The 21,286-nt window shown below is 52.2% G+C and overlaps 2 protein-coding genes across 10 annotated transcripts in view; one reads left to right on the plus strand and one right to left on the minus strand.

The window, feature by feature from the left end:
* The window catches only part of SNED1 (sushi, nidogen and EGF like domains 1), a 92,584-nt gene that overhangs the window by 19,305 nt on the left and 51,993 nt on the right, over window positions 1-21,286 (plus strand). For 8 of the 9 annotated variants that reach the window (XR_012016872.1, XR_012016873.1, XR_012016874.1 and 5 more), the window contains exons 2-8: window positions 4,867-5,154; window positions 7,724-7,864; window positions 8,530-8,692; window positions 11,258-11,383; window positions 11,596-11,709; window positions 13,591-13,704; window positions 13,789-13,902. Coding sequence is in view for 5 of the 9 variants with exons in the window: in XM_072797024.1 (XP_072653125.1) it covers window positions 4,867-5,154; window positions 7,724-7,864; window positions 8,530-8,692; window positions 11,258-11,383; window positions 11,596-11,709; window positions 13,591-13,704; window positions 13,789-13,902 (1,060 nt within the window). In the remaining 4 variants the exon portion in view is untranslated. Of the gene's footprint in view, window positions 1-4,866; window positions 5,155-7,723; window positions 7,865-8,180; window positions 8,260-8,529; window positions 8,693-11,257; window positions 11,384-11,595; window positions 11,710-13,590; window positions 13,705-13,788; window positions 13,903-21,286 lie in introns of those variants that run through there. The other variant, XR_012016875.1, reaches the window with a different exon arrangement.
* The window catches only part of MTERF4 (mitochondrial transcription termination factor 4), a 49,705-nt gene continuing 46,746 nt past the window's right edge, over window positions 18,328-21,286 (minus strand). The window contains exon 4 of the mRNA XM_072797034.1: window positions 18,328-20,945. Coding sequence (XP_072653135.1) covers window positions 20,757-20,945 — 189 coding nt within the window. The 3' untranslated portion in view covers window positions 18,328-20,756. The remainder of the gene's footprint in view (window positions 20,946-21,286) is intronic.

Here is a 21,286-nt window from a genome sequence, read left to right on the forward strand (position 1 = left end):
TATATACACTGTTTCTATTCTTTTGGTGACTAGCCTAGGTAGTACAATATTCACTAATAAGTTAACTAATGCCTTCATCCTTTTCCTGGAAACTACAGTGAGTTTGAAACACTTTAATACTCTCCCAATTTATAGACTATTATCAGGAATTTTAATTCCAGAGATTTTTTTATACAATTACACAAAGTTTTATTTATATTATTCCCTTATAGAGTCAATGTTCATTTAGATTTATTCTCATAACTTCTGTTTTAATCTGCCATCGACTGGGTGGTTTAAACAACAAACATTTATTTCTCACAGTTCTGAAGGCTGGGAAATCCAAGATCAAGGGGCTGGCAGATTTAGTGTCTGGTGAAGAACCACTTCCTGGTTAATAGCCATCTCTATGCTGTGTCCTCACACATCAGAAGGACAGAGAGAGCTCTCTGGGCTCTCTTTTGTAATCTCCTCCATGGGGGCTCCACCCTCATGACCTAATCTCCTCCCACAGGTCCCACTTCCTAATGACATCACAGTGGAGGTCAGATTTCAACATAAGAATTTTGGGGAGACACAGACATTGAGTCAATATCACCTTCCTTGCCCCGTTTTCCTTCTTGCATCTCTGACTTTAAGTTTCCCTTTGACTTGAATTTCTTTCATATGTGTCTGCTATTTAGTTACTATTTACTTATTATTTATCTGAATTATCTTTATTTTGCCTCCAGTAATAAAAGATACTTTATCTCGGTATAAGATTGTGTTAGCAATTATTTTCTTAAGATCAGCATATTAAAGAGATGACCCCACTGTTTACTAGTTCCCATCACTGCTCGTGAAAAATCCACTGTCACTTCACTTGTAAAGCCCCTGATGGTAATTTATATGTTTTCTCCTTTTACAATTGTCTCCTTGTCATTGTTTTTTGTTTTGTTTTGTTTTTTTGTTTTTGTTTTGTTTTTATTTCCAACAGTCATTTGTTGTTTTATTTTTCCAGCTAGGGAATCACTGGGACTGTTGAACATGTAGCCTAGTGTCTTTCATCAGTTCTAGAAATTCTCAGTCATTGCCTTTGTAGCTCCTTACCCTCTGGTAAGCCAAACCATACATTTATTTGACCATCCTACTGCTTCACATAAGTCTTATTTTTTCTTCTCTACTCTCCATCTTTCTGCCTCTGCTCTAAATTCCAGACAGTTTCTTCTGACCTCTCTTCCAGTTCACTAATTCTTTCTTCAATTGCTTCAAATCTGCTCTTAAATCTACTTAGTTCTTTTTTTTTTCTTTTTTTAAAGATTTTATTTATTTATTCATGATAGTCACACAGAGAGAGACAGAGAGGCAGATACACAGGCAGAGGGAGAAGCAGGCTCCATGCACCGGGAGCCCGATGTGGGATTCGATCCCGGGTCTCCAGGATCACGCCCCGGGCCAAAGGCAGGCGCCAAACCGCTGCGCCACCCAGGGATCCCCCTTTTTTTTTTTCTAAAGATTTATTTATTTATTTATTCATGAGAGACACAGAGAGAGAGAGGAGAGACACAGGCAGAGGGAGAAGCAGGCTCCATGCAGGGAGCTCGACGTGGGACATGATCCCGGGACTCCAGGATCATGCCCTGGGCCAAAGGCAGGCGCTAAACCACTGAGTCACCTGGGGATCCCTATTTAGTTCTTAATTTGCTGTTAGTTTAAGTGCTAGAATTTCTATCTAGTTCTTTAAAATGTTTTTTTAAAAGATAATTTCCATCCCTGGTGATTTTTTTATCCCAGCCCTTTTGTAAAAAATACTTATTTAAAGTAACCTCCACACCCAACATGGGGCTCGAACTCATGACCCCGAGATCAAGAGTTGCATGCTCTACTAACTGAGCCAGCCAGGCAGAAGCCCCCAGCCCTTTTTTAAATCACTTTTTTAATGAACAATACACATAATATAAAAATTACCTCCTTAACCATTTTTAAATGTACAGTTCAGTGGTATTAAGGACATTCATGTTGTGCAGTCATCACCATCGTCCACCTCCAGACTCCTTTTATCTGGTAAAACTGAAATTCTATCCCCATCAGATGCCCCCGCGTTCTCTGCCCCCAGCCTCTGGCCACTCCCATTCTACTCTCTGTGAATATGACTACTCTAGGTCCCTCATATAAGTGAAATCACAGCATTAGTCTCTTTGTGACTGGCTTATTTCACTGAGCATAATGTTCTCAGGGTTCATCCATGTTGTAGCACATGTCAGAATTTCTTTTTTTAAGGCTGAATCATACTCCATTGTAGAGAGACCACATTTGCTTACTCATTCATATACTAGTGGAACTTGGGTTGCTTCTACCTTTGGGCTGTCATGCATAATGCTGCTATGAATATGGGTGTACAAATATCTGTTGAAGACCCTGCCTTCAATTACTTTTGGATATTGCTGTGGATGAATTGTGTTGCCACCCAAAATTCATCTTTTGAATTCCTACCCCCCCACACACTGTGATTGTATTTGGAGATAGAGTCTTTATGGAGGTAATTAAATTATATGAGGTTATAGTGGTGGGGCCTTAATCTGATAATAAGAGACAGAAACACCAGGGAGCTCTCTCCCTCTTCATGTGCGCACAGAGGAAAGGCCACGTGGAGACACAGCAAGGAGGAAGCCATCTACAAGCCAAGAGAGGCCTCACTAGAAACCAACTCTGATGGCCCCTTCATCTTGGATGTCTAGCTCTAGAACTACAAGAACACAAATTTGTTGTTTAAGCCACTCAGCCTGATATTTTGTTAAGGCAGTCCTAGCAGACGAATACAGACATATACCCAGAAGTAGAATTTCTGGATCATATGGTAATTCTCTTTGCAATCTTTTGAGAAACTGCCAACTGTTCTCAATGACTGTCCCATTCTGCATTTCTATCAGCAGTGCACGAAGGTTCCAGTTTTTCCATATCCTTGCCTACACTTGTTCTTTTCTGTTTTTTGATAGTAGCCATCTCCTGATGGGTGTGAAGTGGAGCTCACTGTGGCTTGGGTTTGCATTTCCCTAGTGATTAGTTATGTTGAGCATCTTTTCACGGGCTTATTGGCCATTGGTATATCTTCTCTGGAAAACGTTTATTGAAGACTTTTACCCATTTTAAATCAGGTCCTTGTTGTTGTTGAGTTGTGGGAGTTCTCTATATATTTAGGATATTAATCCCTTATTAGCCTAATGATTTGCAAATATTTTCTCCCACTCTGTGGGTTGCCTTTTATTCTGCTGATAGTGTCTTTTGATGCAAAAAATACTTTTTAATTTTTATGAACTCCAGTTTTCCTGGGTTTTTTGTTGTTGTTGTCTGCACCATTGGTGTTGTATCCAAGAAATTACTGCCAAAGCCAATGTCATGAAGCTTTTAGCCTATGTTTTCATGTTTAGGCCTTCAACCCTTTTATATTTAATTTTTGTATATGCTGTTAGGTAAAAGTCCAACTTCATCTTTTACATGTAGATATCCGTTTTTCCCAGCACCATGTGTTGAAAAGACTGTCTTATCTCTATTGGTCTTGACACTCTTGATAACAATCATTTGACCATATTTGTGATGGTTTACTTCTAGGCATCCTATTCTATCTTTCTATCTATGCCAGTGCCGCACTGTTTTGACTACTATAGCTTTGTGCTAAGTTTTGAAACAGGAAGTATAAGTCTTCCACTTCTGTTCCTCTTTTCCAACATTATTTTGACTATTCTGACAAAATTTATTTATTTTTTTTTTTTAATTTTTATTTATTTATGATAGTCACACAGAGAGAGCGAGAGAGGCAGAGACACAGGCAGAGGGAGAAACAGGCTCCATGCACCGGGAGCCCGATGTGGGATTCGATCCCGGGTCTCCAGGATCGCGCCCTGGGCCAAAGGCAGGCGCTAAACCGCTGCGCCACCCAGGGATCCCTATTCTGACAAAATTTAAAGCTTGCATTTTCTTGGAACACGGTAAACTTGGCTATTATATAGTCTTTGTCTGATAATTCTGATATCTGGTGTTTCTCTCATTGCTTATTCTTGGTGGCATCTTGCTTCCTTGTGTGCCTGATTTGACTGTGTCTTGGGTTTTGTATTTGAAAAATTATTTATACAAATGGCTTGAGGCCTAAGATGATGCCATCTTCCACCAGAGAGGGTTTTCTTTGCTTCTGCCTGGAACCTTGGAAAACTACCCATTGGGAGCCACCTTAAACCTAGTCCAGAACTTGTGTTATCACCATCTCATAGGTAAAAATCCAGAGCACAGAGAGGCAAGGCTAACCTGCCTCATGGTTGCACAGCTAACTGGGTGGCAGGAATCAGCACTGGGATCAGTTCCGTCTTACCACAGAGATGCTGCTCCCCTTCTTCTGCTCAGGAGCCTGCTGGGGCTCCTCACTGTCTGGAGTCCTGAGCACCGGCCCCCCAGCCCAGCCACCAAGGCCCTTCCAGCCTCTTCTGGCCACACTGGCTCCTGCCCATCCCCAGCTCTGCTTTTTGGGCACTACCTCCTCACATGCTGCCTACTCACCTGTCCAGAGCTGGCTCGGAGGCTAGGACTCCGCTGTGCTCTCCCAAGGTCCCTGATTAAAGTGGGACCCAGGCCCTGAGTACCCCACGTGCCCGACCCCAGGTCTGGGCACTCTGCAGGGCATCAGGTGCAGCAAACAGGTCAGAGCCTGTCCCCTGGGCACACAGCCTGTCTTCAAGGGGATGGAGCAGGCCCAGGCGTCCTATATCAAGGGCCAGGAACTGTCCGGCCATCCTGGGGATGCCCCGCTCAAGTCCAGCTCCCCTTGGAGGGGGTGCCTGGTGGGTCAGGCAGGGGAGGCCACCGGGCCCACCTGCCACCCCTAGGTGCCCAGAGGTCCCCTCTCTGACTTTCTGACAGGTGAACAATAACGGGATCATCTCCTTCCTGAAGGAGGTCTCTCAGTTTACCCCAGTGGCCTTTCCCATCGCCAAGGACCGCTGCGTGGTGGCAGCCTTCTGGGCAGATGTGGACAATCGACGTGCGGGTGACGTGTACTACCGGGAGGCCACTGACCCGGCTACGCTGCGCAGAGCCACAGAGGATGTCAGGCGATACTTCCCTGAGCTCCCGGACTTCTCTGCTACCTGGGTTTTCATAGCCACCTGGTACCGCGTGACCTTCTTTGGAGGCAGCGCCTCTTCCCCTGTGAGTTTTTCGTCCTGGGGCAGGGAGGGTGTCCACCTGGGCCCAGAGTCTTCCCAAAGTGGCCCCACCTTGCTGAGGGGGGTCAGACGTAACCACTGGTCCATGCCTGAGAGGAAAAACTGCTCAGGGATGGGGGTCACTCTCCCAGGGTCACGGAGGCAGGTTGGAGGACGACAGAGCCTTGACCTTCCCCAGCCCTCCTGGAAACCATTTGCTTTATCCTTCATTCTGCGATAACACCAAACAACAAAGGCACTGGGGACACATCTCTCCCTTGGGGCACACTCCCCATACACAGAAGAAGCAGGGGGAGGAACTCTCCCTGAGGCTGCTGTGCCAGCCAGAGGGTGGCAGTTCAGCCACATGGGGCCCTGGAGCTGGAGGACTGTGGTGGCTCAGAGCAGCCCTGAGGGACAGATGTGTCAAGTGTGCCCTCGGGGTCACAGGGGAGAGGCAGAGCGGCCGAGGGCAGGGCCTGCGTTCCCGGCCATGCACAGGGCTGGGCAGCGGGTGGGGCAGGTGAGGCCTTGATGCAGGGGTAGGGGTGCGAGCGCCCCGCGGGCATCGCAGGTGCGGCCGGGGTCCCCGGCAGTGACGGCCGAGGAAATCGGTGCGGGTGGCTCGCCAAGCCTGGGTCCTCCAGCAGCCTAGATGAGAGGGACAGCGCCAGCCAGCGAGGCAGCCCTCCGGCCGGCCGGGCGTGCACTGTGGAAGTTCTTAAAAGGAGGAAGGCGGTGGCTAGGGAAAGAACAGGGAAAGACGGGCTTCTTCTGTAAACACTGCGACGAATGCATGTTTCCGCTGGTGAACTATTCGTGCGTAGCCCACAGATAGTTTGTCAGTTTTGTTTTTCTTATCGTCAAGTTGTAAGAAAAACATGCTGGTAACAGAGAGAGAGACTGGGTAAGGCGGCTGCCGACAGATCGCTGCCGTGAAGCACCTCCCTCGTCTTCTGCCTTCTTGTTCATCACCCTAGAAGCCACTCTGGCCTCTGCGGCCACCTGGGTATTTCCTTCCCCTCCGCCCACGGAGGAAACCCTAACGCCTGTCCGCAGGCCCCGAGATGTGGGCTGCAAAATGCTTATCCGGGCGACATGGGAACCCCCGGACGGGGACCCACTCGTGAGTCTGGGCTGGAAGCTGGTCCGTACGGTGGGAGGGGAGGCCGGGAAGGGCCTCCTCCCCACAGCGCCTCGGAGCAGGCCCCCCGGGGAGGGAGGGTGAAGCTCCTCCCCGCACGCTGGACCCCCACCAGCGCACCTCCCCGCCGCTCGGCGGTCCCATCAGCCCGCCTCAGGGCCCCGGCGTCCGGCTGTCTCCAGACCGGGAGCTCCAGGTTTGCCCCCCAAGGGGCGCCCTCAGTCTCCCTGTGGTTCACTGCTAAATAAGTAAAGGGCAGAGCCAATGGTGTCCCACCGTGAACACCTGCAGGCCAGCCCAGGGGTGGGCGGCACCCACGGCAGGGCGCCCAGGGGTGGGCACTGCGGGGCCTCGCCAGCTGGGGGCCGTGCCCGGGCCGGGGCTCCGGGGGGAGGCCCCGCTGCCTGCAGGGCTCTGGCTTGGCCCTACCGTGTGCTCCTCCCCTGCCGCCGCTGCGCACACAGGGAGGCTCCTCTCCGTCCTTCCGCCTCCTTGGTGGCCAGCGCTGCTGTCCTCTGTGGTCGCCGGCTGCACCCTGCTGTGATGCGTCTGTTCCCATCACCTCGGCCAACCCCCGTCATCTCTTCCGTCTTGCTCCTGCCGACCTGTAGAAGTTCCGCTTGAATTAAGGATACCAACAGCTCCAACTGCCGCCTGGGTCATAAGTACCGTCTCCACTTTGCTGTTGGCCGTGCAGTTTGACCTCACGGCACTTTTTTACGTGCAGAAGTTTCTGTAGTCAAGTATATAAATCTCCTTCTTGGCTTTTGCAGTTAACAAATGTCACGCTTAAAGCCCTTCCTCGATCGAAGCATCTCTACAGCCCCCTTAGGTCTTCTTCCTCTATGGCTCTGATGGTGCCATTCACAAACTTACTTGATGCGGGATTTCTTTTCACGAGTGATGGAACGCTCTAATTTTATTCTTTTTCAGTTTCCTGTTTGTCCCGAGATCACTTCTTAAACGATCCCACCCTTTGCTCAATCTGAAATGACGTCTCATACGTACACTACTCAATAACATCTTCATGGAAGATGACAACATGAAAAACAAAATTCACTAAAACTGCTTTTCCTTGTTTCCTCGTTTTATCTTTCCTTCTTTACATTTTTTGTTTCACACGGGACAGTTTTGTGGATCTGACCCAGTAAGCACTAAGCCCTGTGTCCCTGGCGTCCGTGGGTCCTCAGGGCCCTTCAGCATATCTCACCAGGTGACAGCTGTCAGGGGTCCTGGCCTGTGCCGGGGCCTCAGGCACTAGGGACAGTGGGGCATGAGGTCAAGGCCATCGGCTCAGTGGCAGATGGCTGGCCATCCAGTTGGGAAGACAGAGGAGGGGCCAGGGGATGTGGACCGTGCTGAAGGGGGCAGGCCCTTGCAGCACGGACGAGCGAGCGCAGAACCCTGTTCAGGCCTCCCTCCTTGGCAGGTCAACACGTTCCAGACCGTGCTTATCACGGACGGCAAGTTCTCCTTCACCATCTTCAACTATGAGTCCATCACGTGGACCACGGGCACACACGCCAGCAGTGGGGGCGACTCCACTGGCCTGGGGGGCATCGCAGCCCAGGTAGGGGCCCGGCTCCCCACTGCCACAACTGTCATGAGCTCATCAGGCAGGGAGACCCCCCCCCGACTCTGCAGAGGCCAGTGTGAAGTGTTCTGATGCCAGTCCCAGGCCAGACTCACAGAAACATCCTCAGGTCAGAGGCACCTTTGTCCTGACCCACACTGCCCTGTCCTCCCGGGGCCAGCTGCAGCCGAGCCAGAAGGGCCCCTGGCTCTGTGCGTGCTAACCATCCTGGGGTCTGGCCTGGCCTGTGGCCCATGGGACCGTGGCCAGCGAGTGCTCCCTCGTGATGGGAATGCCCCCGTCTCCTTCCTAGCCGTCCACTTTCTTCTGAGCTCACACACCTGCCCCTGGTCCCCCTGGGAGCCAAGAGATTGGGGGGTGAGCCCCTGCAGGTGTGTGTGAGGGGAGCATGCCAGGGTCCAACAAGGTGGGTGGCTGGAGGAATGGCTGGCTGGGGTCAGGTCCTGGCTGGGAGGTTGCTGATCAGGTCAGGGCCAACGGGGAGGGTGGTACAGATGCCCCCAAACCTGTGAAGCTCCGGGGTTACAAGGCTGACATCCACATGACCTCTTCCACCTGGCCACCGCGGGGGAGGCAGGTCTCCGGAAATTTAGCGAGACCTGCAAACCAGCCCGACCTGCCCCCACTCTCCCCACCCCCAGGCCGGCTTCAATGCGGGTGACGGGAGGCGCTACTTCAGCATCCCCGGCTCCCGCACGGCGGACATGGCCGATGTGGAAACCACCACCAACGTGGGCGTGCCCGGGCGCTGGGCGTTCAGAATCGATGATGCCCAGGTGCGCGTGGGGGGCTGCAGCCATACAAGTAAGAGGATGGAGCCAGCGGCTCAGCGCTGTGGGGGCTGGGGTGGCATGACGAGAGGGGGCGGACCCTGGGGGCGGGAGGCCGGGGCTGGGCACTGCTGGGGCTGCAGGGACGCTGGGAGCGGGCAGGCTGCTGGCCAGGAGGGCAAGGCCTCCCGACCCCTCTCCCCCAGCCATGAACCTGGCCAGATACCGGCTCGCCCCCAGCCCCGCCTCTTCCCGGGGAGGCTTTGGGGCCCCAGCTCTGTTGAGGAATCTGCGGGAGACCAAGGTTCGGGGCGCAAGGCGGAAGAGCCGGGGCACCCCTCCTCGGGGCCAGGCGTGGACGCCCTCCGCTCATTCTCTCCCACCTGCATCGGGGCGGGGGGCTGGGGCGGGGCTGCCGTCCAGTCTCCAGTGTCCCTGGGACCACCTGGAAGGCAGGAGCCCTTTTCACCCTTTCCCCCCATTTGCCAAGTGGTGCTGCTCCGTGGGATTTGGCGCTTGTCTCCTAGCTGGTCTAGCCGGGGCATCTACCCGCCTAGAGGGAGCGGAAGGCTCGGAAGGCACAGCGCACGGCGGGCGGGTCCATGGGGCGGAGGGTGGTCCCGGCCCCTCCGGCCGTGCGGCCCTGCGGGAAGCCAGACCCTCCTGAAACCTCATGCTTGCAAACGCAGGGGGGGGTCAAATGCGTGATTTAGCCCTCTGCAGAGTTAACCACAGCCCCACAAGGGCCACAGTGAGGACGGTGTGGGGACCGTCCTGCGGACTCCACTCCCACCCACGAGGAGACCGGGGCCACGGGAGGGCCCTCTTGTCCACTGCTCGACTCACCAAATCCCTGAGAGCCAAGCCAGCGGGCGGAGCCTATCCAGATGGCCAGGGAGGGCAGGCGTGCACCCCTCCCTGGGCGGAAAGGCTCACCAAGGACTAGGGGTGATGCCTCCGTGAGAGGTGCCCGGGAACCCCAGCCCACCCACTCATGGACTCTGCACTCTGGGAATGCGGGACCCACGGCCGGGGAGCCAGGGAGCCAATCACTTGCGCCTCCCCCAAGGTGGCAGGCAGGACAGCCAAGAATGCAAGTCCCCCAGCAGCCCCAGGCCAGGCTCTGCCCACCTGGACTCTGGGCGGCGGTGGTGCGGGGGCGGGGGGGACACCATTGCGTCTGTGCGGGCAGACAGGTCTGGTTGCTGGTCATGTCCCTGCAGCCAGGGACTTGGTTGTGGTTGAGGATCAAGGCAGGAGTGCAGACGCGGGCTGCTGTGAGCAGACACCTGTGCGGTGTGCATGCACGTCTGAGCAGGCGGCTGCAGGTGTGGGTGTAGCTGTGGGCAGGCCCGTGCCCCCTACCAAGGCTGCAGGCTGGGAGCCCCTGGGACACAGGATCCCCGGGAGGGGGTCTGGCCAGTCCCCTGCGGATCCCTTCCCACGCGGACGTGCTTCTCCCGCTATCCCAGGCTTCTGGGGGGAGTGGGTGGAGGAGAGGCACTGCTGGGCCTTCAAACTGGTGCACACAACGCCCCCAGGAGGCCCACGGCTTCCCCACACCGCAGGCCCAGGAGATGGGGCCCCCATAGTGGCTATGCCAGGGAGGGAGGGTAGGTTTGCCCCTCAGAGGCAGTGCGTCCACATCTGGAAACCCAGCTTCTGAGAAAGGCGGGTCCAGAAACGGCTCACGCTGCAGGGTGTAGCCAGGCGCCGGCCGGCTGAGTGACCGTGTGGCCAAGTCAGTGGAAGGCTATGCAGCAGGGCGCCTCTGCCCTGATGGCGCTCTGGGCCACAGGGTCCTTCCCGGAGGGCCCCTGCCCCCTGAGGCCGCGCCAGATCTCCCGGGGCCCTCCCGGTACCAGGAGACCCGAGGCCTTGGGGTGCTCTAGTCACCTGCCAATTGATGCTGCTTAATTGCAAATTTCAGGGGCCTCACTTCTCCGGAGGGGCAGGGCGCCCTGGCCTGAGCTCTTGGGCTGCCCGTCCTGGAGGGCCCAGGCAGGACACTGGGGGGCCCTCGGGCACTGCTGGACGCCCTGCCTGGCCAGGAGGCCAGGATGTGAGAAACCCTGACTCCCACGGCTCCGAGGCCAGCCCCTGGTTTACACGCGGGGACACCCGGAGGGGCGGCTGGGCGTGCGTGTCCGTAAGCGGTGGTGGCAGCGCTGAGACCAGACTGCATCTCCCCAAGAGGGTCCGAGAGACTGCCGTCCACCACCCCTGGTTCCCACGGGGCCCCCCTCTTCCATGTCTGCGGGCGTCCTGCCCATGAGGCGCACCCACATCTTCTGTGGCGCTGGGCACCCTTGGGTCTGTGTCTTATTTCCTCAGACAAATGTGGAAGTTGACGGATGAAAGGGATAGGAAGGTGCTGTGGGTATGACGGGCGCTAGGGAAGCCTGCCCTCCTTGGGAAGCCGGAGTCACCGCTCGGGAATCTAAATGTCGCAGGACATGCAGGGACACTGGGCACCCGAGGAGACATGGGAAGCTGGCCACGGATGTGGGGCTGCCAGCAGACCGCACGGCAGTCCTCAGAGACGGGCCCTTGGGGTCAGGGGAGGGAAGGGACGGCGCGCTCCTTCCTCTGCCCACAGCATCCGTGTGCCTGGCCCTGCGCCCCTGCCTCAACGGCGGCAAGTGCATTGATGACTGCGTCACAGGCAACCCCTCCTACACCTGCTCCTGCCTCTCAGGCTTCACGGGGAGGAGATGTCACCTAGGTGAGTTTACACTGCAGGCACAGCCGGTGGCCCCGAGGGCCCAAGGTCAAGGGTCTCTGTCCCCATGGTGCGGGTGGCTCCCCGATGGTGAGCACGGGGGCGGGTGCTACAGCTGCCCCTTCTGGGCCGACCACCTTGGAAGCGAGGGGTCCAGGCAGATCCTGCCCGACCGGGCTTCCTCCACTGAGGCCCCAGCCTGCCCTGTTTTCCAGACGTGAACGAATGTGCTTCCCACCCATGTCAGAATGGCGGGACCTGCACACATGGCGTCAACAGCTTCAGCTGCCAGTGCCCGGCCAGCTTCGGGGGACCCACCTGTGAGACAGGTAAGAGGACGTGCCCGGGCCCTATGGCCCCACTGGCGGCAGATCGAAATGGTCCCGGCCGACCGGGGAGTGTGGTCAGCCTCATGGGAACGCTGGGTCCGCATCCAGAGGGCCTGGCAGTAGGCGTGGGATCCTGGAGAGGCCCATGGGGGCAGGAGCCCAGACTCTAGAGGAAAGCCCATCTCATGCGTGTGGCAGGAGCCCTGACCACAGCACTCAGGCCTCCTGGGCCCTGGTGTTCAGACCAGGGGTGGTGCCTTAGAACAGGCCAGTGCCCGGTTCCAGCCTGGCCACGGGACGTGGGTGAGAGCCACCCCCATGCGATTGGGGCCGTCACTGCCCCCTCAGCTCTGGACTGGCTTGATGGGAATGTGGAGGCTTCCAGGGTGCCGAAGAGCACAGTCCCCACCCCACCCTGTCTGTGCCGCCTGAACCCCAAGCCCCAGTAGCTCCCAACAGGAGTGGAGGCTGCTTCTCTCCAGCCCCCGGGGTCTCAGCCTCGGCACGGGTTGGGGTCCTTCCTGAGACCCTCCAGTTGCACCCCGCTCTGTACCCCCTTCTGAGCATGGCTCTTTGGAAGCAGTGCTGGCAGATTCCCAGCCTCCTGTACCTGCCCCTCAGCCAGCACATCTCTGGGCCTCCTCGCCCTGGCTGGAGAAAGGTGGGCCCCCACCGCTGCGCCCGGTCTCACTGTGGGAAGCTGCTAGGGAAGCCCAACAAAGAGAGCCCCGCACACCCGCCCATTCCCCGAGGTACACTGGCTGATGTGTAACCATTGTTGAGAAACATGTATGAGACATCGTTCCATCAAGTGTGTAGAATAACAGTCCTACAGGAGTCTCTCAATCTAGAAGAACCATTTCCAAGAGCGACTTCTAGCCACAAAAAAATGTTTTAAAGTTGTGCCTCCACTGTATCTGCACACATCTGGGCCCGGTGAAGCTCCTAGGAGGACCTGGGCCTGGAGCCAGTAGCCTTGCGCCTTGGGCTCCTCATGGCCACTATGATGACACCGACAGGTCCCAGGTCCCCACCGATGCTCGCTGGTCTCAGGACCACCTCAGCCCCCAGGCCACACAACAGCAGGGACACCCAGCAGCATCCAGGCAGGGACATGTGTGCTGCTCACCTTGAGCACCTCCTCCCCACAGGTGCCCAACCCTGCTCTTTGGTGGAGTCAGGATCCAGGAGAGGGGGGTCACCTGGTGCTGTGGCCACCAGAGCACCTCCACACGTCCTCTCTCCTTCCTCCCACTGACCCCCATGAGTCCAGGGAGGGCCACATGCTCTGAGGATCCCTTCGGCTCCTATACTGAGAGTTGTTTTGGGGAATGTGCTGTCCCCCCACCCCCCTGGGGGCTCACGGGCCAGCAGCCACCAGGGAGTCTAGCGGCCAGCATCCTGGGTGAAAGTGGCCAGAGGCACGCTCCACCTCAGCTCACTCCCACCTGATGGGGACTGAGTACCTTTGCACCTCACCTAGCCCTGCAGCAAGACAGGTCACCTCCCCCACAACGGTGTCACCTCAGGGCCATCCAGGCCCTCCGGCACCTCTGCACACCACACCCCCTTCAAGACCCATCGCAGGCTGTATCCCTCTGCTGGGCCGGGAGCAATCCCTGCAGCCAGTGCTCCAGAATCGCACTCTGTGCTGGGAGCTGAGAGCAAGATCCCCCTCACCCCGGCGCCCCCAGCCAGCGCACACAGCCCCCTTCCGGCCTGGATCTGCTGAAACAGACCCTGTGCGGCCGGGCGCGGGCTGCTGGGTGGGGGCGGCCGGCCAGGCCCCGCGGAGCCTGACACCCTCCCGAGCGGGGATCAGCAGGAGACCCCAGGGGCCCAGCCGGAGGTCCGACACCTTCCACGCCTCTGTCCTCACAGCACTGTCTCCATGCGATGCCAAGGCGTGCGAGAACGGCGGCCGGTGCCAGGCAGAGCAGGGCTTGGCAGTGTGCCTGTGCCAGGCTGGCTACACGGGCGAGGCCTGCGAGACGGGTGAGGGGCCGGCCCCGGGGGGCGGGAAGGTGCCCGGGAGTCAGAGGCTGGCTCAAGCCAAGCTCCCGCCTCCGCTGCCCCCAGATGTGGACGAATGTGCCTCCGGCCCGTGCCTCAACGGGGGCTCGTGTGTTGACCTCGTGGGGAACTTCACCTGCCTGTGCACAGAGCCCTTCGAGGGAGCTCGCTGCGAGACAGGTACCGGCCCTTGCCCGCAGCCCCCAGTGACGGCGCGGTCACCCGGCCCCTGGCCCTCGCTGAGCAGCTCAGCCCCACTCCTGTCCCGGGGGTCGTCTCCCCAGCCCTGCCTGTGCTGCCCTGTCCCCTGAGCTGCCGCCCGTGCGTGCCTCCTACTGTCTCCATCTATAGGATGCGGGCAAGATGGCCACACTCTCAAGGCCCTTCTTCCTGCTCAGGACATTCTGGGCCTTTTAACATCCTCTTTCCTACAGCAGACCCCTCGCCGTGGAAGGGAACGAGCCCATGAGTTGGCAAGAAAACTGACTTTTGTTACATGTGATGAATTCTGCTAGTTTCTATTTCATATTTTAAATGTTGGCGATGACTTGGTAGATCAATTAAAAGACCAACTAGATTTTATAACCTACAGAATAAATTGAGGTTGTTAACATCTGACATTGCCATGACCGCTCAGCCCCTGTGCCCAAGATAGCAAACAAAGTCCAGGGCATGGGCAGCTGCTCCCCAGGGAGATGCTCAACACAAGCTGTCAGATTTAGTTTCACTTTAAAAAGTTAAGAAGGAAATTAAATTTTACCCATAAGTAAGATATAGATGGGTGCTGTGCCCTCCATTAGTCTTTGGTCAGAGGGCCACACAGAGGCCAGGCCGTGTCCTAAGGAGAGGGTGGGCTCTGTAGTGCAGAGGGGAGGAGGGGAGAGCAGCACCCTCACCTGTTTGGTTGCTTAAAATCACTGTAACGGGTCACAGTTCACCTCGCCCAGATTGTTATCTAAATATCTGTATATTTAACTAAACTCATGTTAGAAAATAGATTAGTGTTTTCAAAAGATTTTGCAAAGAAACCACATCTTGTACAGGAAGAAGAAGGCAAATGAAAGTAAACAACAAGAAACAACAGAACTGACGCTTCCATCCCCAATATAAGCTTATTATTCATATTACAAGGTGCCAGTTTTGACATTCTAACCAGATTCAACAGGAAGTTGGCCAAAATTTGGAGATAATTTCTAAAAATAGTATCCATTCTTCTGCTTCTGGCCAAGAAAGACTGACTGTTCTGGGAATTTCCCTCACCATCAACAACTAAGAAACCAGATAAAATATATGAAACAGCTGTTTTCAGCCACTGGACAACAGGCATCACAGAACTGCTACCCCTGGGAGGAGGGACCGAAATGAAGTGCTCTCTACCACTGCCCCCAAGTCTGCCTGTAGGAAGTTCCCAGGTCACCATGCAGCAAGGGGGTCCAGACTCCAGCAGTTCCTCTGAGTCTCTGGGTCACAGAGACAGAGAGTCTAGTTTGGTAGCTGCCATTCGTGGGGAGAATTCCAGAAAGGATGGAGTTACTAAAAAGGACTGGGCAGAGTGCAAGGAGCTCTGAAGACCTGCAGAGGCACCCCTGGCCTCTTCAGTCAGCACAGTTGGGGTGAAATCCAGGAGGCTGAGGAAAGAACCACTGGAAGTGCTGAGTCACACAATCCCTGGAACTCAAACAAGGCTGGGAATAATTCTCTTCTCTACAGCCAGAGTACACGCAGAGCTCCTCACACCAACGGCTAAGGCAGAGTAGAGTCCTCAGTACCACCTTGTACTGGGGTACAAGGATACCATCTTGCTGATATGGATAAATAAATGCTGGACCAAAGGCTAATCTGACCTGTCCTAACAAATATAAAGGAAAGTCTGAAAGGATCAAAACAATCCCAAGTAATTTAACCATATACCAGAACCAAATCTGTACTATTTAAAGGTATAAAACAGAATCCAGGGCTTCAAAATACCCAACCAAAAATTATCAGATGTACTAAGAATCAAGAATATATGACCCACATCCAGGAGAAAAATAGATCAATAGACACAGATGGCAGAGATGATGAAATTAGCAGATCTGCATGTTTAATCATCTACCGTGAACATGCTCCATGTGCTCAAGACTGTTGAGGAAAAAGGACACAGTGAGAAGTAGAAGAGAGAAGAAAAGAAACTTCGAGAGATTAAAAAACATAAAATGTCAATTTAAAAAATACACTGGGTAGACTAACAACAGGTTAGACACTGTAGAAGGAAAGATCAGTGAACTTGAAGTCAGAAACAACCCAACAAGCAGCAAAGGAGGTAGAGAGACTGCAACCAAGACCATCTCTTCAGTGACCTGTGGGACATAGTCTGCCTGGTGTGTGTACCTGTAGAGTTCCAGAGGGAGAGAGGGGGCCAGAGGGGCACAGAAAAAGAATGAGGAAATAATAGCCAAATGTTTTCTAAATTTGATGAAAATTAAAATCCACATATCCAAGAAAAGCATGAAGAAAATCACATGAAGCACATCATAATCAAAGTATTGAAAACCCAGTAACAATAACAACAAAAAAATCCGAAAAGCAGCCAGAGGGAGAAAACAAGACACAATATATACAGGAGAGGAGAATGATAACAGACTTCTCATCAGAAACAATGCAAGCCCAAAGACAGTGCACTATCAACCTTGTAGCATATACACAGGAAAATTAGCTTTCAAAAATTAAGGTGAAATTAAGATATTTTTCAAACAGTGAAAACACAATTATTCATCACCAGCATATCTTATTTAAAAAAAAACATTAAAGGAAATTCCTCAGACTGAAGAAAAATGGCACCAGATGAAAATCCAGAACTATACAAATGAATGAAGAGCTCTGCATGGTAAATACCTGGGTAAATGTACAGGCAGACCTCATTTATTGCACTTGACTGATACTGTGTTCTTTACAAATTGAAGCTTTGTGGCACCCCTGCATCAAGTGAGACCAGTGGGGCCATTTTTTCTAATAGCATTTGTTCACTTTGTATCTCTGTATCACTTTTTGGTAATTCTGCAATATTTAAAAAAATTTTTTTTAGATTTTATTTATTTATTCGTGAGAGACACAGAAAGAGAGAGGCAGAGGGAGAAGCAGGCTCCCTGCAGGGAACCCCATGTGGGACTCAATCCCGAGCCCCAGGGTCACGCCCTGAGCTGAAGGAAGACGCTCAACTGCTGAGCCACCCAAGCATCCCTATTTCAAAGTTTTAAATTATGGTTCTATTTGTTATGGTGATCTGTGGTCAGTGATTACAACTCACTAAATCTCAGATGATGATTACCAATTTTTAGCAAAGTGTTTTTTAATTAAGGTGTACACATTTTCTTAGACATGATGCTATTACACACTTAATAGACTCCAGTGTAGTGTTAACATAACTTTTATAGGCACTGGGAAACCAGAAAATTCATTTGACTCATTTTATTGCCGTATCCGCTGTATTACAGTGGTCTGGAACCAAACCCACAATATCTCCAAGGTATGCCTGTAAAATGCTTTTCTTCTTACTTTTTAATCTCTTTAAAGATAATTTTAACACAAAAAATAACAATATGTTATGGGGTTTATAACATTTATAGAAATAAAATGTATGACCTCAATAGCTTAAAGCAGAATGTGCAAGCTTTTTCTGCAAAGGGCTAGATATTAATATTTTTGGCTTTTTTTCAAGATTTTATTTATTCATGAGAGACACAGAGAGAGGCAGAGACACAGGCAGAGGGAGAAGCAGGCTCCCTGTGGGGAGCTCGATGTGGGACTTGATCCCCAGACCCCGCCCGGGATCACGCCCTGAGCTGAAGGCAGATGCTCAACTGCTGAGCCCCCCAGGCGTCTCAATATTTTTGGGTTTATGAGCCGTGTGATTACAGACATTCACCTCTGCCAGTGCAATGCCAAAGCAGCCAGCCATAGATTGGGTATAGCTGTGCTCCAATGAAACTTTATTTTTTAAAATGCGTGTGGCAGGCAAGGTTTGGTCTGCAAGCCATAGTTTATCAATGTCTAGCATAAAGGATAGGAAGAGAGAGATGGGAATAATATAGTAATGTCCTTACATTATATATGAAATGGTATAATATCGTTTGAAGGTAGACTACAATAAGTTAAAGATACACATTATGAACCCAGAGGAACAAGTAAAAATAATAATGAAGAGTCATAGCCAATAAACCAGAGATGGAAATAAAATGGAATCCTGAAAACACTCCATCCAGAAGGCAGGAAAAAGAAGAAAAAAGGAATAAAGAATAATTGGGACAAATGATAACCAAGAGCAACATGGTAGGTTTAATTATCCTGATAGTTACATTAACATGTGAAATGGTTGAACATACCAATTAAAAGGCAGATATTGTATAACTGAATTGAAAAGCAAGACCCAACTATAAATTGTCTACAAGAAACCTACTCTAAACATAAAGACACAGATAAGTTGAAAATAATTTGAAAATTGGAATGGGTTTCTGGTTTTGGGTAAGATAGAGTAAGCATACCGTCCCTACCTTGTGTTTCCCACTGAATGCAGCCATAAATCCTGGACAGAAGGCATGGAGTAGCTATCTGAGGACTCTGAAAAATAAATAGTAGGTGGATTGGGGAAGATGACCAAGCTTCAAAGCACCACAGAACCAGTGGTGAGTTCACCATTTTCTTCCTCCAGTGTCCCCCCTGCCTGGACTCAAAGCAGCTCCCAGATCAGAAGTGAGCATCAGATGGATGGAAAGAGCTCCAAAAGCAGCCACTAGTCGGTCTCAAGAAGCAGGACCAACAGTAGCAGCAAAGGTGGGGGGGTGGAGGTCCCTGAGGGGCCCAAACTGACCAGAGGAAGCTTCCTCTCCAGTTGGAGGTCCTATGGCTCCACAGAGCTGGGCAACTCCCATTGTTTCTCCTCCTCTCTGTCCATCCACTACCTGGCCCAGACATGAGTGCACTCACAGGAACAAACTAGTAGTGTGAGGCAATAAAAGCCCCAGCTCTCTTGCCAGAGGACTGAAAAGGCCAGCCCAGAGCACTGGAAACCATGGGGAGGTGGCAGAGAGGGGGATCTCAGGGCCACAACCCTACAATCATCTGTGATCTCCTGAGTTCCCTACATTGGGCATTGTAATCTGATCCAAAATAGTAAAAACAATACCACTTATAATAGCTTTCCCCCAAACTGAAAGACTTAGGTATAAATCTAACAAAACATGTACAGGACTTGTCTGCTGATCTGAGTAAACGGAAGGACATCCCACGTTCATGGACTGGAAGACTCAACATAGTAAATATGTCAGCTCTCCCCAGATTGATCAGTCGATTTAATACAATTCCAATCAAAGTTTCAACAGAGTTTTCTGTAGCTTTGGACAAGCTGGTTCTAAAATTTATATGCAAAGGCAAAGGAATTGAGATAGCCAAAACAATTTAAAAAAATTAACTTTTGAGGAATTACACTACTTAGTGTTAAGACTTACTATACAGCCACAGTGATCAAGCCCCTGTGGGATTGGCAAAGGGACGGGTGCATACATACGTGGAACAGCAGAGAGGATCCAGAATTAGACCCACACCAATACAGCCAGGTTTTTTTTTTTTTTTAAGGTGTGAAAGCAATTCAGTGGAGAAAGGATGATCTTTTCAACAAATGGTATTGGGACCGTCAGACATTCTCATGTACAGACTGAGCTTCAACTTCAGCCTCACACCCTGAACAAGGTTAGGTCAGAACGAACCAGAGACCTGAATGGAAAACATAAAACCACAGCATTCTTGGAAGAAAACATGGGAGAAAAACCTGTGTGACCTGCGGCCACAGGAACAGTGCTTAGATAAGACATGAAAGCACTCTCCAGCAAACGAAAACAGAAGAAGTGGGCCTCATCAGAAGGACACACGCAGCTCTGGGAAAGACACGGTCAGGAGGACGCGAAGACAGGCTGCGTGCTTCCAGAGGTCCTGCAAGCACTCCCGTCTGACAAAGGGCTGGCCTCTGGAACACATAAAGAACTCTCCACGCTCAACTGTCAGAAACCAACCAACCAAAGCACAGACAAAAGATCTAAACAGACACATAACCAGAAAGGCTATCTGGGAGGCAAAGAAGCAGATGAACAAATGCAGTCATTTGTCATTATCGTTAGCCACTGGTGAGTTGCAAATTAAAGCCACGATGAGAAAGCACCACATACCTACCAGAGTGGCTAAAATAAAAAGTGCTGACTGGTGAGGACACAGAGCCGTGGGAACACTCACATATTTTTGGTGGTGATGCCAAATGGTTTAGCCACTGTGAAAACAGCTTGGCAGCTTTGCATAAAGTTGAACATACACTTCTGATATGGTCCAGCAATCCCATTCCTAGCTATTAACCCTACAGAAATGACAACTTCTATTCACACGAAATGCACAAGTGTATGCAGCACGCCTGTGCACAGCCACCAAACCTAAGAACGCAAGCGTCCTTCCCTGTTGGTGGGACGCGTGACTGCCAATCACACAACTTAGACGGACCCTGGAGGCCTTCTGCTGAGTGACCGAACCAGCCTCAAGGATCACATGCCCTTCGTGTGTAATCTCCCACTTCTGGTGTTCTTAAAGCAACAAAGCTGCAGTGATGAAGGGGTCAGTAGTTGCCCGGGGTTCAGGAGGGGAGGGAGCCTGTGGCCGTGAAAAGATACAGGGGAGTATTTGCGGTAATGGAATGTTCTGTGTCCTGACTGGTGGGGGCAGCACAAATCTAGTCTATGTTAAAATTCACAGAAGTGGACAGCGAGCAAAAGTCGATTTTGCCATGTATTATTTAAAAGATAAATCCTGAACCACATGAAGAAATCGAACACCTAAACAATGAAATGGAATAGGTTGACAAACATCGACCAAGAGAAGTCAGAGCGGTTATATTCACAGCAAACTGATTAAACTCTAGAATAAGGAATACTGCCAGGAACAGAGGGGTCTTTTATGACGAAGGTGAAGTCACCAAACAGGCACAGCAGTTCTGATGTACGTGCACCTATGAACATGCATCAAAATGCATGCAGGGAAAGCAGGCAGAAATAGATCTGTGGCTGCAGGCGGTGGTTCCAACCCGCCGCTCTCATCACGGGGATCAGTAGGGACCTCCAAGACGCAAGCAGCACCGTCAGCCCACCTGACCCAAGTGACAGCCACATCCTTTCCAAGGTCGCATGGAGCACCCACCATGACAGACCATCCTGTAGGACATAAAATAAAGCTCAATCGGTTGAAGGGACTGTATCCCCTGATTATAGTAGTTAACCTGGAAATCCACAAAAACTGTATCTGGAAAACCCCAACCATGGTACCAACATAGATGCTGGATTAGAAGCACTTGCTTGGAGGCCCCTGGTCTTAGCTGGGCCCTCTGGTGCACACCGTGGGGTCTCCATCCTTTTGCTTTGCCTTCTGCTCCACAGAAGGGGTTCAGATGGTGAGGGGCAGCTAGAAATCAGTTTCTAGATAGTGGGCCTTGGGCTTACATCGCACTAACATGCAGAACTGAGTGCTGTGGGGCCTGGGCGAGGAGCCCCATGCT

This window comes from Canis lupus, chromosome 24 (genome assembly GCF_048164855.1).
Source record: "Canis lupus baileyi chromosome 24, mCanLup2.hap1, whole genome shotgun sequence".
NCBI lineage: Eukaryota > Metazoa > Chordata > Mammalia > Carnivora > Canidae > Canis > Canis lupus.